Source organism: Leptinotarsa decemlineata, unplaced genomic scaffold (genome assembly GCF_025532065.1).
Source record: "Leptinotarsa decemlineata unplaced genomic scaffold, Ldec_3_MD MMD2_tig00078422_RagTag_RagTag, whole genome shotgun sequence".
Lineage (NCBI taxonomy): Eukaryota > Metazoa > Arthropoda > Insecta > Coleoptera > Chrysomelidae > Leptinotarsa > Leptinotarsa decemlineata.
The window spans coordinates 17,718,241-17,734,894 of record NW_027412747.1 but is presented as its reverse complement, the minus strand read 5'-3'; the positions used below and the strand labels follow the sequence as shown (position 1 = coordinate 17,734,894).

The 16,654-nt window shown below is 38.4% G+C and overlaps 1 protein-coding gene across 3 annotated transcripts in view; it reads left to right on the top strand.

Annotated features, from left to right (window-relative positions):
• The first annotated feature begins 1,995 nt into the window (after window positions 1–1,995).
• LOC111514900 (ATPase family AAA domain-containing protein 2) overlaps window positions 1,996–16,654 on the top strand; it is a 37,547-nt gene continuing 22,888 nt past the window's right edge. Inside the window, exons 1-3 of one of the 3 annotated variants that reach the window (XM_074186066.1) lie at window positions 1,997–2,297; window positions 5,685–5,836; window positions 14,834–15,103. In XM_074186066.1, coding sequence (XP_074042167.1) covers window positions 2,090–2,297; window positions 5,685–5,836; window positions 14,834–15,103 — 630 coding nt within the window. In that variant the 5' untranslated portion in view covers window positions 1,997–2,089. Of the gene's footprint in view, window positions 2,298–5,684; window positions 5,837–14,833; window positions 15,104–16,654 lie in introns of all 3 variants that reach the window. The other 2 variants (XM_074186067.1, XM_074186068.1) reach the window with 2 other exon arrangements.

Sequence of the window (16,654 nt, the reverse complement as noted above, 5' to 3'; positions counted from 1 at the left end):
TTTTTAATAATTAAGGTACCCCTCAGCATCGAGTTCTGACACCATAATGTTGATGACTTCAATCTTCTTGACAACTCATCAAAATCAACTGACAAGGTATTTTCGTAACAGAAATTTAACTTGCTTTCATTTTCCAGTCCATAAAGTCTTTATGAGCGATTTCATATTTTGCTCTTGATGTGCTTGGTAGCAAATTATTGCGAATATCTATTGCTATCTGAACAATTGCTGGAGGTGTATTTTCCAACTCTAGATTTTCGTATTCCATTATATTCAATATTTTTCGTTCGATTGATGACTTATTTATTTTGTAGAAATTCATGTTGAATATAGAATAAAGAAAATACTTTTGTCTGGTTTCTACTGTGTTTATGTATTCGTTACGACCGGTTTCGACTTAAAAGGCCATTTTCAAGTAACTACCACAAATTGTCAGGTTGCGTCTTAAATAGTGTGGACAGGTATCTGCTATAGGTACCTGACCTAACATGTTACCAATATTACAATACGTCACGATTACCAACTATTTGATGGGTCCTATAATTCCTAAATTCAAAAGGGGCGAGCTGCATAGATCTAGTTGGTTGTTATGAACTTGGGGTCCTTGTTCAATTTATTTATTTCCAACGCTTCCAATAAATTCATCTCCCTTCCTTTGTTACATGTATGAAGAATTTTCATGTTTCCTTTATTTATTGTATGGTTTGTTTCTTTTAGATGTCCATATATGGCTGATTTTTTATCTGATAATACATGTTCTCGGTATCTTATGTCGAAGTTTCTGCCTGTCTGACCTGTATAAGCTGCTGGGCAGTCCCCACATTCTAGTCTGTATATGACCTTATAAGCCGAAACCGGTTGTAACGAATAAATAAACACAGTAGAAACCAGACAAAAGTATTTTCTTTATTCTATATTCAATATTCAATAAATCTTAACTGTTTATACTATAACAAACAACAATAAAACTATTTTCGTTGGGTGAATTGACAGCAAAAATTATGCAGTGCTTCGGTTTTGTTGTTATGGAAACGCCGACAATGGGCTACTTGGATATTGCACGCGAATCGTCGGCGTAGCGTTGTCAACATAGAGAACGTGTCATATCAATCTGACATGTAACAACTCATGACTGACTTGGGTTATCGTGATAACAGTGAGAAATTATTTCTCACTGCGTGAGAAATTTTTCGGTTTGAACGTATGAAAGCGATGAGAGAAGTGGCACGTAGAAAAATGTTTTTTTGTTAACCAGCTGTCTTCCCCTTGCTAACGACAACCCTCAGAAGTCGAAACTTGGGCGAGCTATGGACTAACTAGGTCTTACTTCTCAACGTGTGATTCCTAACACGATTATAATAGTAGTTTAGATTTTTGTATGTAGGAGGAGAGTAAGATTTTAGATGATATTCTATAAGCCTAATACAAATGCAACTTATTGAAATGAAACGATACTGAAGTGAATTATTGGTACGCTGTTTCCATTAACGGTTTGATATTAACATATATTATTTAGAATACTCGTAATAATGATTATTATTCAAAAGTTTTTGATATTTTCATTTCTCACTGTTTGAAACAACTGCGTTAATTACCAGTAACTTTTTTTTCAGCAAGATGGGGTTAATTATTTTCTATTTTGGGAAATAATTAACCCCGTCAGACTTTTTCTTTTGAGGTTTTCTCAAGTCGCAGGTGTATGCGAATAAGCCACAAACCACAGCAGAACTCAAAGCCAACATAACCCATGCCATCGGCCAAAATCAGCCTGATTTATGCGCCAGAGTCATGAAAAATTGAGCGTTTCAGATGTGCTCCACCCAGAGCAATATTATATTCCCCACATAATGGCATCGATAGGTATTTCAAACGAATAAAAATTTCCATATTACATACTCACTTTGTTTTATTCAAATTTGAAAATAGTAAGCGTCTGATGAAAAACCCCACAATTCCTAGTTCATTTTGATCGAAACAAAATGAGTAGCCTGAAGTCTAACCTAATGTCACAAAAATATACAATGACAGTTGTCATCTATTAATTTTGCAATACTTTGGATTCATAAATTTCTGTAAGTTACAATTTACAATGTCCCTTCTGAATCAAAATAAAGAAAGTAAGACGCTGAGAAAAGAAAGGTCTTCGAAAGATCTGGTGGATTTTACAAAAGTTGGAGGTTTAGCGAACCACCTCAAAACTCTGAGGGAGGTGATAATTTTTCCGCTTCTTCATGGAAATGTGTTTTCTCACTTCAAGATCAAACCTCCCCGCGGAGTACTGTTCTACGGACCACCTGGTGAGTACTTATTGATAAAACCTAAAATTGAGTTTATACTGATTATTCACTGAACTAACTGACTAGTATTTTATAATAATCTACTGTATCTATATTTTTTTTTTCAATTAACATTGGAATCATCATCACAGTCGAATTTCATTACTGTCCAGTATCATTCAATATATTATTATGTATTTTAGATAACATGATAATTATTTTTTGATAGAGAAAATAGAAAACTCATTCGAACTCAATCATTTTCACCTCTATAACTATTATTAATATTATTTGATAAAATACTCTAGTTTCAAAATTATTAAGCAAATCAAAACAAATAATAATAAGTAAAGCAGGGATGGCCACTAACACACATGGCCTTTGGTGAGTTGCGACACCACTTACCCGAGCAACTGGTGCAAAACCGGATCGGCAGCCCAGGCGCACCCGGGAAGGAGAACTCTATTCTCCCTCCGGTGCCGGCCGGAGGGCTTTCAACAGAGAGCTTCGACAGCCTGAGCCCAATGAACTTCGCAACCCGATAACCCCGGATGACGTTCGAAGGGCCCTTGTTGGTTCCAAGAACTTTGCTGCTCCAGGCCCAGATGGGCTGAACACTTATTGGCGGAAAAAACTACCAAGTACCCACCGCCATCTGGCCAGAGTTTTCAACTCATGGCTGGAGAGCAGCCGATTCCGGATTGGTTTGTCGGAGGGCGGACCGTTCTTATCCCCAAAAGCGGAGAGTTGTCGATTCCTAAGAATTACAGACCGATAACATACTTGAATTCGTGTTATGAGTTGTTTACAAGCATCTTATACACACGAATACTCACTGCAGTTGACCGAGTGTTCGAACGGATATAAGAGCAGAGAGGGTCGAAGAGAGGAGTCGCTGGAAGTAAAAAGAACCTGCTCATCGATAGATGTGTAACGCAGGACTCGATACAATATAAGCGTAACCTCTCTATGGCCTGGATCGATTACCGTAAGGCATTTGATACAATTTCGCATGAGCTCATCTTGCATTTGCTCAGATGCCTTGCGATACCTGACAACATAGTGAGATGCATTAAACAACTGATACCACTTTGGCGAACTCGCTTCACCATAACATCTAGTCAAGCAAGAGTCCAAACAGGGTGGGTCACTTTCAGAAGGAGTGTATTTCAGGGTGATTCCCTCAGTCCCCTTCTATTCTGCATCTCACTATTGCCATTATCCGTTGCGCTCAGAAATACTCGAGGGTATAACTGTGGCACCCCCGGAAACCGGAAACCTCTGGAGAGAAGGATCTCCATCAGTCCTTGAGGGTGGTGGAAGAGTACACGCATGCTATCGGTATGAAATTCGGGATAGATAAATGTGCAATGGTTCATCTCAAAAGAGGACGATGCGGGAACCACGGAGAGGATGTGCAGCTCGTAGATGGAAGCATCCTGCACCATCTGGATGCCGGAGAGACGTATACTTACCTCGGGGCGGAACAACGCCACTCACAAGAGGTAACTGCAGTGAAAAACTCTCTCCGCGGCAAGTATCAGCACAAACTTCGACAGATCTGGTCATCGGAATTGTCGGGGAAGAACAAAGTTGCTGCAACAAATATGCTTGCCGTTCCAATCTTACTCTACTCGTTTGGAGTAGTGAAGTGGACTCGGGAGGAGCTGTATCAACTCGACGTAAAGACCCGAAAAATGATGCATCTCTATAAGAGTTTGCATCCCAAATCGTCCGTTCCACGGTTGTACTTCCCCCGACAACAGGGAGGCCGTGGACTTTTGAGTTTGGAGTGCCTACATGACAGAATGGTACTGGATACAGCCTGTAAAGTCGTCAGGAGTTCGTATCCCCTTCTCTGCATGGTCCGTGACCATGAGAGACCAGGAATTGGAGCATTTCTCCTTAGGGCAGCTGCCCGAGCAGCTGATGAACTCGGTATAGCTTTCGACACTGAACGATGTGACCACAACTCTGTCACCGAGTTGGATCCCGTTCAGCAAAAAGCTCAGATAAAAGCCGCAGAGATCACCTTACTTCTGCGGAGACACAAGGATGAGCCAAAGCATGGGGTCTTCTTCAATAACATTGGAGACCTTGGCTTATCAAAGCGCCTGATGTAAGGCTTTTCTCAGGTTGAGTGGGTTGAAGTCGGAACTGAGGGATTCGTCATGGCTTGCCAGGATGGTGTCTTCAACACCTCAGTCTACCGCAGTCGCGTGATGGGTATAGAGGTTCCTGACAGAAGGTGCAGGGCCTGCCTCGAGGCGCCCGAGACCCTAATGCACTTGCTATCAGCATGTCCAGCATATGCGGTCTCGGCCTATATCCATCGACATAACGCGGCTCTAAGAGTGCTATATTACTATCTACGGCACTCTTACGGTATTCACGAGACACCGGTGTTGCCCCACGCTCCGGGGGATATTGAATCCGTTGCGGGAAACGAGAAGTGCCGAATTTATTGTAACTATTCGTTCTCACCCTCAGGCTCATACAAGCTAATAAGCCTGATGTAGTCCTTCTCGACCACCAGACCAAAACGATATTTGTCGTGGAGTTTTCAGCTCCTGGCGAGACGAATATCGTCAGAAAAGAGGAGGAAAAACGGATAAATTATCGAGATTTTCTCTTCGAACTCCGCAGACTCTATCCAGATCACTCTGTCAAGATGGTTGTTCTGATTATTGGAGTCCTTGGTGGAATGATGTCTTCTCTACTCTCGAATCTCAAAATCATACCGGCTTGCCGCACTAAGGCAGAAATCTGCACAGATGCAGAAGGCTGTCATTCTTGGCTCACTGCGCTTGCTCAGGGCACATGATTCTCGGACCCAATGATCACTTACCCCATGGTGTGGGGAGTGGTCATTGGTGGATAATGCTCGTACGGGAGTATTTTATTCAAGAAAAGCTCTTACTTGACGGGGTCATTCTCCTCGAATATTTTAGAGAATGAGGACAGACTGCTGCCTTTTTCGGAATTGGTATTATATTAGCACTTCAATAATCCTGTAGAACTCAGAAAGTTATAGAATAGGTCAAATAGCATTTTGTACATACACAAAATAATACTTACAGTAAAATTAAACCAAACATACATGAAAGATTGTCATATGCATACAATGATGGACAAAACATATCAACTTCATTCAACTCCAGCTTCACTAAATTAATGTGATAGAGGAATATATTATTTTTATTATTAGCTTATTTATTTCCTTGCCATGAATTTAAGGTTGGAAGTTCTAGAGAGAACTGTTTTTCTGTTCCTGAAGTAGATATTCATGATTTTTTTTCTCAAACAATGCACTGGATGATTATTCCATTTATCTTCTGATAAATAATAATAAAATATGCTTCAGCAACAAGTTTTTTCTCAATAACAATGTTTGCTGCCTTGATTTAGGAACTGGAAAAACTTTAGTGGCGGGGGCTCTAGCTGCCGAAATCAATAAAGAAGGAATTGGAAAAGTGACATTCTTCCAGAGGAAAGGAGCAGATGTTTTAGACAAATGGGTTGGAGAATCTGAAAAAAACTTGAGAGCACTCTTTGACAAGGTGAGAAATTCAATACTGGACTCATTTGATATACAGGTCGTTCATTTCAGCTGATCCCATTATTGTTATGTCGCAAACGTTGAGACCTAACAGAGTCAGTTAAATTCGACAAAAATTTTTTTGACGAACTAGAATAATCTTTTTATAGAATTTCAGTGGTTGTTTTTAAAGTTTTCGCCAAAAACTAGAATTGACGAACTTCATTTTTTTGGGTCTACCGTTCCTATTCTAATGATATAAAAAAAAGGCAGTGGAACTTTCAACACTGTTTCATATGTTTTATAATCCGATATAAACCAATTTGCAATGTGACATTTTGTTCATCAGATTTCTTTATCAACTTCATTTTTTCAAACACGGACAACTAGTGCTTTTCATCAATTTTTTATAGCATCTGTGATGAGAAATTTAGCTACGTATCACGATACATGTTCGTATTCAAAAAAAAAATAAGTTGATGATGAAATATAATGAACGAAATGTCTCATTGCAAATTGATTCACATCAGATTATAACAAATATGAAAAAGTATCAGCAAAAGTTGCTTTACTAATTTTTATATCATTTGAAAAGGAGGAGGTAGAGCCAAAAAATGAAATTCGACAATTCTAGTTTTTGTCGAATATTCCTCAAATTCTCGATTTAAATAGAGATTCTATTTCACCAAAATAGAAAACTTTTGTCCATTTCAACCGACCTTGTTGCCGATCCGTGGTGGCCGTGGTGAACGGATGTGCTGATAACGTCCGGCCACAAAGAAGGTACGCGGATGTCATGTGCTATCGTGGGTCTCAGTTTTGTGTTGTGTTGTATCAAAATTGAAATGAGTGTCTAAAAAAGTGATGAATAAGTGGCCCCCTTTATTAACGCCAGTATCCAGGCCGGGACGGTTCGGATAACCACGTAAAGGGAGCTATATATGTGAAAAATTACCAAATGGTCTCCCAAGTAGGAGGCGACTTCAAAAAATCAAATTGTTTTCATGTTGAAAAAAATTGCGTTTTTCATTATAAAAAGTTATAAAAAAAATGGGTGGCAGCATTGCTTTGTGCAAGACCGCTGCGCCCCCCAACGAAGCTCCTGTTAACCAACAGGAGGAGCATTGGTCATATGCGCCTGAAGATAGGAAGCAACGACCATCTAAAATAGAGAGAGAGAGAGACACCTTGTTGATCTTACCGTTTCCGAAATTGAAATAGTGCGATCAGCTAAAAACACGGCTTGTATACGAGGTCCGGCTATTAAATAATGAGACTGGTTACGAAATGGATTTTATTATAACAATTATTCGACATTCGAATGCCCCTTTTCAATATACTTCCCTCCCCTCACCACACACCTTTTCATACGTTTTTTCCATTGATCGAAGCATTGCTGGAAGTCTACTTTGGTGAGGGCCTTCAGGAGCTCTACTGTTTTTTGCTTTATCGCTTCCATCGACTCGAATTGGGTCCCTTTCGAAGCAGATTTATCTTCGAAAACAAAAAAAGTTGCACGGTGCCAAATCTGGCGAATACGGCGAGTGTTCGAGCACTGGAGTGCGTTTATCGACCAAATACCGCTTCACAAATAGCGCGTTATGGGAAGGTGCGTTGTCCTGGTGCAAAATCCACGAGTTGTTCTTCCACAACTCGGGCTGTTCCTTACGAACTCGTTCTCGCAGTATTGCCAAAGCTGACAAATAGTAAGTCTGGTCAACAGTCTGACCCACTGGAACCCATTCAGTCATCACGATACCGTTAATGTCAAAAAATAACTTTCAACATTGCTTTGAGTTTTGATTTGGATATCCTTGCTCTCTCGGCCCTCTCCGAAGCGCTCATACCACTCAAAATACGCGCACGAGATAGAGAATTGTCCCCATAGGCCTCTTACAAAATTTATAGAACTCAGTTGAAGTTTTTTTCAATGTAACGAGAAATTTGAGATTGATACGTTGCTCCTGTTTTTCGTCACACATGGTTCTCGACACGACGAAAAACACGTTCGTTTCAAACCGCTACTGCATGAATACGAAAACGTATTTTGATACGTGAATAGAGAAGATTTTCAGTTACTCAACGCCTTACTCGTTTTTTCCCCACCTCTCTAGGGTGCACTCCAGGCGCGCAGTCTCGTTATTTAATATCCGGACCTTGTATTGTGGTTAGGTAAGGTCAAAAATTGAAATAATTCATTCTAAGTAATACTCATATTTCAAATCAAGTTCACTTTTGACTTTTTTTCTCATATAAAAACACGTTTATTGAGAAGAAAATGCAGAAACCGATCGATTTTCAATTCAAAGAGGATATCTTTATTTTATTAATTCAACTGGCATACCTCCTTCCCTCGCCATAGGTGATCATCTCCGCCCTCTTGCGGGAACAACGAAGTCATCACTCTTGAATATCAGACGATTCGAGACTAACTTATACAAATTATGTATGACAGGTAATATTGAATACGTATTTCCTCGATTGAAGACAAATTGTGAAAAACCAAGAATAGTACTTGATAAAAATAACTGCATAGAAGCAAGCGAGACATAGGTCAGGTTAGGTTAGGTCCAAAGTGAGTGGGTCTATTCAACCCTCCACCGCAACTCGCAGCTTCTTAACGAAGCCGATTAGTTTGTATGGTGAGTGGTCTTTCAGGTCAGATGGTAAGAGTACGGCTCTGCCGAACTCTAAAAACCTGATTTGGTCCCCAGTGGGGCAGGCACAAAGTATATGCTCTGCTGTTTCATCATTTTCCAAACAGAGGCGACATACACTGTCTTCCGACAGTCCGAGTCTCTGCATATGATGATTCAAATGACAGTGACCTGTAAGGAGGCTTGTTAGACATCGTAGTCCAACAACTGTTTGGTATCAAGCTTCGTGCGTCTATTCGATCCTCCACCGCAACCCGCAAGGGTTTATTGTGGCTCACATCTATTCACACTCGGCCAAACGAACCCAAACAAACCCATCCAAATTAGCTGGCCAAGTTTTTATGTCGCCATTGGTGGTTTGACCAATCAAATGACAACTACATTGGCAGAAATTTGGGAAGCTTTCCTGGAATGTGAAAATCACAAATTTCTGCTAATGCAGTTGTCAATTGAATAATCGAATCACCAACGCCGACATGAAATCTTGGCAAGCTAACTTGGTTATCATACCAAATGGTCTCGCTTGCTTTTACGTTATTACGTTTACCCGTAGGTTTATTAATTTCCAGATATAACGTAGTTACTTTTTGTTTTGGTTTAAGTACGGTCGGTTTAGTTACCAACTCGAAACATTCAACAGGGCCGTGGATCAAAGATGTTATTACCAATAAAATAAAAGATTTCTAATCAAAATGGGCGCCAAGTGATTTGGCCGGCTTTTATTACAAAAATCACTAAACTATACAAGAGATAACTACAATATTCAATCCTAAACTAATACCCAGGGTGTGACCTAATATATATATATGGATATGATGAATCACGATTAAAAAAACTTCAAGGTCACTTCAAGGCAACACATCAATCATCCAATTCTTCTTAATTATGAATACGGTTCCTAGTATAACATAAAATATAGGCATCGGTTTGTCCTTAATTAATTCACTTCACAAAAATATGATCTTTCAATTCTTATGTTTATTGCTTCCGTAACGATTTTTTTTTAAGAAAAAGAAAATCTTCTACGAGGTACTTATCCTCGTCGATTCTATTATCCAAGTCCGTTGCATATAATCACCAGGTAAAAAGGTGTAGCAATACCCAACTTTAAGTAGTCGCAATACTTCGGGAAGTAAAACAGGCTAAAACTTCCTTCTGGATACACAACAAATGTAGGAAACTCATAAATATGGAACGTGGTCCGTGAGAAATGAAACGTCTGAAATTATGAACAGTTCAAGGTATTTTCAAAGTTTATGTTTCTAAAAAAATGTCGAACGCTTACCTCCTTGTGTCGAGATCCCTAGCACAACAGGAGACGTTTCGAAATCAATGTATTATCTTAATCCAAACTCGTTTGAAACAAGGGTTGAATTCACTTTCAAATAACCCAAAAATGAATCAAACATTCAACCCTTAACAGCCTTTGAAATGTATATCCGCACTTTTGCGAAAATCAATCAATGATAGTTAAAAACACATTTACTAGGCAGATATCTTCATGATTTTCTCCAGAAATCGCTATCTCATTTACGTTATTTCCAATCAGTACCGAGCCCAAGAGTTTTTGTCGCATAAAAAAAAATTTATGAAGAAGTGACTACTTTTATAGGGTGTTCGTGATACAGGAAATATATTCAATTGAAGTTGAATCGATGCAAGGAATTAATTAAATAGAAAATATCGTAACAACGTAGTTATTTTTATCAAGTACTGTACTTGGTTTTTCACAATTTGTCTGATGATGCCCAACAGGCTGCAACTGGTGTCTACCAAATTGGGAATGATCAGAATAGTACTCATATCGATGACAGTATGTAATGACATTCATTCGGTCATTAAATTCCGTCCCAGCCATAGGAATCTTGTTTGAATTGAAAGGAGTACTTTTTCAGTGGAGATATATTTTTCGGAGAGAAAGGTTTTGACTTTTTTGTCCTCCATCTTTGTACAAGAAAGAATGTAGAAATATTCCAAAGAGAGAAAGAAAGCACTTGATTTCGAAATGAATTGTTCAATAAGATGCGTAGATCATGCAAAGAAGTAACTTTCAGACATAAACTGGAACAAAAAGTCCTCTCGAAACAACTATTTTCATATAATACATTTTTTGTACAAATTAGATTCCAAAACCTTCCTTTTCTAGTGAACCAAGTCATTTTTATTCATAGAGAGGCCGTAAAAAGGCCCCACCTCTTCACTTTTGAACGAGACAAAATATCAAGGCCACAAAAAATGCTCGTAAAAGGGTATTACGTTTTGATAAGATCTGTATCACTCGTCGTCGACAGGGCGCTTCATTTTCATTTTTCAAATAGGAAAGTATGCACCTTGCTTTTCTCCTTTTTTTGTAACGTAACGCAAAAATGCTCGGACAGGTCAATTTTGCTTTTGAGGGGGACACATTTTAGATGTATTTTTCTACATGTGCCTTCAACCCCCTATCGAGGGTGAGTAACAACCCTAAAATTTTAAATGGAAAGTGGGGTCAAGTGATATATATTTGAAAGGGCACAAAATTATCTTTCCAATGATACCTAATTTGTTGTATTTCACTCAAACATGTAGGTATTATGAAGAAAAACAACTACAACCCAGTACTTTGAAATGTGTAATTGACTTAGTAGAATCCTACTTCAGCAAGTGCTGAAAATGTGACCCATTTGCTTCCATACAATAATACAGATTTTGTTCAAATCTATTCCTAATATTCTGTAGCATGTCAGGTGTTATACTTCTGCACTCTGCTGTAATTCATTGGCGAAGATCTTCTTTGGACTCGGGCTGCGTAGCAAAACATTTATTTTTCAAGTGTCCCCAAAAAAAAAGTCTAAAGGCGATAAATCAAGTGACCTGGCAGGCAATTCGATGGGGCCTCTCCTTCCAATCCACCGTCCAGGAAACCGATCATCTAAAAACTCTCTTACCGGAGCAACATAGTGAGGAGGTGCTCCATCTTGCTGGAAATGAAGCCGATCATCATTATGATTTTGGTAATTTTCAATTATTTCTGTTATGAGAGGATCAATTGTATCTTCAAGCAAGTTCAGGTAGACCTCACCAGTTAAATTCCCAGGAATAATAAGTGGCCCTAAGATATGACTACCTAATATGCCACATCAGACATTGCTTTTTAGAGGGTACTGGGTATGGACCTCTAGGAATAAGTGTGGGTTACTGCCATCCCAGTAACGGTAATTATGCCTATTCACAGCTCCATTCAAAAAAAATGTACTCTCATTGAAAAAGCACGTGTTGAATGATAGGTGCGGATCATCAATTAGTAGCTGGCTCAGTTGTTCACAAAATTGCAGCCTTCTATCAGAATCATCTTCATTGAGTTCCTGTACTAATTTAATTTTGTACGGATGAAATTTATAGGCTTTTAATATCCGTATTATGGACGAACAGGAGGCACCTGAGACTGCAGCAAGCTGACGGGTACTTTGAGTATGATCCAATTCAACATGTCCCAAAACAGCGACTTCCACTGCTCCATTTCTGATCGGTTTCCGTGGCTGGTGTTTCACATTACAGACAGATCCGGTATCGACAAACCTTTGGACTAACTTGGCAACGTACGATTCATTCACTTTTTTCCCGGGATGGCTGTTATTAAAGAAGCGAGCAGTAAGTCTAGCACAACTAATTTGTTGATAATAAAGTTTAACAATTTCAACTCGTTCAGGAATGGAATAAACCATTTTTACAGTAAAGTTGAAATAATTTCAAAAGCAACCGATCTGAATCAATGAACGTTTGCCTAAATTGTTTTTGTACACTCATCTGCTGTTGTTATTTGAACCAAAAAACGCACGAGAGAAACTGAGGAATGTAGTAGTGATAAAAATGCAGTTTTTTCCGCATTTTCATTAACACCAAAAATATCGATCTTGCTTTTTTTATAATTATTCAAGTAAATACAACAAATTATGGTATCATTAGAAAGTGAATTTTGTGCCCTTTCAAATGATATATCAGTCGACCCCACTTTCCATTTAAAATTTTAGGGTTGTTACTCACCCTCGCTACAGGTAGAAAAATACATCTAAAATGTGTTCCCCTCAAAAGCAAAATTGACCTGTCTGAGCATTTTTGCGTTGAGTTACAAAAAAAGGAGAAAAGCAAGGTGCATACTTTTCGTTGGACTACTCGATATATAGCTCAAGGTATGTCATGAAAGTACAATACAGTGATATCATTTCTAATATATAAAGTCTCAGTAACCTTATTATATACAGTCTGCTAATATCGAAAACACCACCTAATATGTAACACAGTACCTGTGTATTCCAGAACTCATGATCAGAATAGAAGGTGCTTCTAACGAAATAATGAAATGTATCTAGAGTACACAAACAGAGAGTGAATAACAAACATTTCAAATATATTCACAGTACTGGATTGGAGTCAGTTCAGAATCCCTTCTTTTATAATAATGATATTTCACTTTTGTTTGCAGATCCTTAGAACGAATATAAATAAGACTAATAAACTATCTAGAACACTTTGAGCTACTTTCTAATACTCAACATGGTTTCAGAAACAATAAATCAACAAAAACAGCTATTCTGGATTGCATTGGTTTTATTTACGGTGCTCTGAACAATAAAAATCATGCTCTTAGTTTATTCTATGACTTCAGTCGTGCTTTTGACACAATTGATCATAAGCTATTGCTCATGAAACTAGATGGCATTGGTGTCAGGGGGGTTGCACATGACTGGGCTACATCATATCTTATGAATAGATAACAGGTCACAGTGGTAGATGGCGTGAGATCAAACGCAAGAGAAATACATCTAGGTGTACCCCAAGGATCCATTCTGGGACCGCTATTTTCCATTATTTTTATAAATGACATTGAAGATACCTGCACTACGTCAAATCAGATGATTGTCTATGCAGATGACACAAATATACTTATGTCAAATAAAAATACTGAACAACTAGTAAAAAAGAGTAATGTGGCCTCTAAAGAAATAAGTAACTACTGCTTAAATAACGGTCTCACGATGAATGTCGCCAAAACTTACCACATGCGTTTTCTGCCAAAAAATGTTGCACCCAATTCTGAGATATACCTGGTAGTCTCTGCCAGTTCCATTAAGAGTAAAAAAACTATAAAATTTCTGGGTCTCACTTTGGATCAGAAACTAACATGGGAAGCACACATACAAAAAAACATTGTGTTCAAAAATGAGCACTTCCTGTTATATAATAAGAAACTTAAGAGAAACTGTTTCACATGACGTTTTAAGAACACTTTATTTTGGGTTAGTTCAGTCAGCCCTACAATATGGACTGATCTTCTGGGGTTCTTCCTGTCATTTTAAGGAGGCATTCCGTGCACAAAAGAAGGTACTGAGGACTATATTTAAAGCCCATCCAAGTTCAACCTGCAAACCTCTATTTAAACAATTTCAAATAATGACGCTGCTTTGTCTTTATATATCTCAGTTAATAATGTTTGTAAAGGAAAATGAAATAGAGTTTAAAAAAAATCGTGATGTTCACTCGTATTTGACTAGAAATAGAGAAAATTTTTACCAATCGGTATCAAATGTTTTAACAAAGTAAAGAGCTTTATTGACAATAATAACAACATTAATATTTTCAAGGAAAATTTACATCTATTTTTAATTGATAACTCATTCTATAGTATTGATGAGTTTTTAGACTTTTAGACTTTTAACTTTATATAGTCTACGTAGGTCTATCTCTCTTATTTTAGTTTTGTATGATCTATGTAGGTCTATCTCTCCTTAGATTTATACGATTATGTCTCTCATTATGTGAACATATATTGTGTATATTTTTTTTCTCTGACTAGTCCGATAAATGTTATGCATTTGTAAGTCAACACAGTTCGTATAACCTTTGGTGATGAATAAATATGAATATGAATATGAATTTCAGGATCGGGTGATCCGATTTCCAAAAATGAGAAAGTATTGAATAAAAAATTAAAGTACCTAATAAAGGAGGCATCACAAGACTCCACTTCACTTCTGAAAAAAAAAGTTGGTAGCACCTTCTCGACGAAGAATAATGCAGTATTATCATTTTTTTCTATCAAAAAGTACCATAAATGATACCCTTCCATGTTTACTTCGATATCTTGTACCATTAAAAAGTAAAAGGGAGAACTATTTATGTCAACACTTCATAATAAATGAAAAACTAAAAGAAATTAAAAAAAAATTCGGAGAAGTGAATTCTCACCGTTGAAAGTTTTTTTTCACTGGAGAAATGAACGCTCACTTTTCTTTTGTTTCTTGGAATTAATGAAGTAATAATTCAAGTTAACTTCCGAATTACACCTGCAAAATTCAACAACTTCAATATACTATTCCAACCAGGCAACCAAAAGTAGACCGTCCATCATTTTTTTCGACGAGCTAGACGGGCTGGCTCCCACTCGATCAGAGAAAAACGACCACATCCACTCGAGCGTCGTAGCGACTCTGCTCTCCCTCATGGACGGCCTGGACTCCAAACCAGGCGTCATCGTGATTGGAGCCACGAATCGCATCGAAGCTATAGACCCCGCATTGCGCCGCGCCGGCAGATTCGACAAGGAGCTATATTTTCCTCTGCCCGGAGTTGAAGCTAGGAAGGAAATCATACAGGTTCGTATCACTCCCGTCAATTACTTCTTTTCCGTATAATGTCCTCGAACAGCAGCGATGTTCATGAACGTTTGGATTTGGTTCTACTCACTCTCTACTTCGAAATTGTCCCAGAACCGGGGGTTGGTTTTACCCTAGGGTGAATGCCACCCCTTCTTAGCCGTAGGAAATAAGTCCAGGAATAGATAGTGACTATTGTGCTATAAAGTTTTTCTGAAACTCCCAGTAACGTTCAATAAATTCAACACCGTTTTTATGATATGAACTGTCTTGCTTTTCAAAATAGCCAATAACTGCCGACATCACTTCTTCATCGATGAAAAATCTTTGACCACGGAGCCATTTTTTCAAATTTGGGAATAAAAAATAATCCCAGGGGGCTAAATCTGGCGTATAGGATGCATGAGGTAACAATTCAAACTTATATTCGTTAATTTTGGTCATTGCGATAATGGATTTGTGAGCTGGTGCATTGTCTTGATGAAACAATACTTTTTTAGGGAACTGTGGTCTTTTTTGCTTGATTTTTTACTCAAACGTTACGATAAGTTCGCAATAACTCTCCGTTAGCCTTTTTAAAGATAGTTAATGAAAAATATTCCACGCGTATCCCAAAAAACCTATAACATGACCTTGCCTGTAGTTGAAACGGTCCTCGCCTTCTTTGGAGCCGGTTCATCTTTTTGAGTCCACTGTCCACAGGAGTCCACAGAATTGGCTTACTCCAAGTTTATTCACCCTTCGAAGCTTGATACGAAACAGATGTTTGATTACAGTAGAGATGAACTACGATGTCTAACAGGCCTTCTTACAGGTCACTGTCATTTGAATCATCATATGCAGAGACTTGGACTGTCGGAAGACAGTGTGTGTCGCCTCTTTTTGTGAAATGATGAAACAGCAGCAGCCCCGCTGGGGACCGCATCAGGTTCTTAGAGTTCGACAGAGCCGTACTCTCACCATCTAACCTGAAAGACCACTCAACATACGAACTAATCGGCTTCGTCAAGAAGCTGGGTTTGTTTGGCCGAGTGTGAATATGTGTAACCCACAATAAATCCTTGCGGGTTGCGGTGGAGGGTCGAATAGACCCACTCACTTTAGACCTAACCTAACCTGACCACTGTTTTGATTGTTCTTCTCTCTCGTGAGTGAAGTGATGGACCCATGTTTAATCCATGGTTATGAAACCTCGCAAGAATTCTGCTTTGTTGATGTGAAACTTCGCTGACCATTCAATTGAAACATCTTTTGCTCGAGTGTGGAAACACGCGGCACCCATCTTGCTCACAGCTTTCTCATGTCCAAATTTTCATTTGGTCGTCTATTTCGATACTTGTCTTAGCAGATCGTACAGCCTCGTTTAAACTCTGTTACCCAATGAATATTAGGTACTAGAGCAGAGGTTCTCAAACTTATTGTGTCTACCGCCCACTTCGAGAATTAATCATTTTCTAGCGCCCCCAATATTTTTAATTTTACTACATATTAAGAATCACAATCGCAGTCATTATTTTAATAATTAAATCATGTGGGTCATGTGAAAATGAA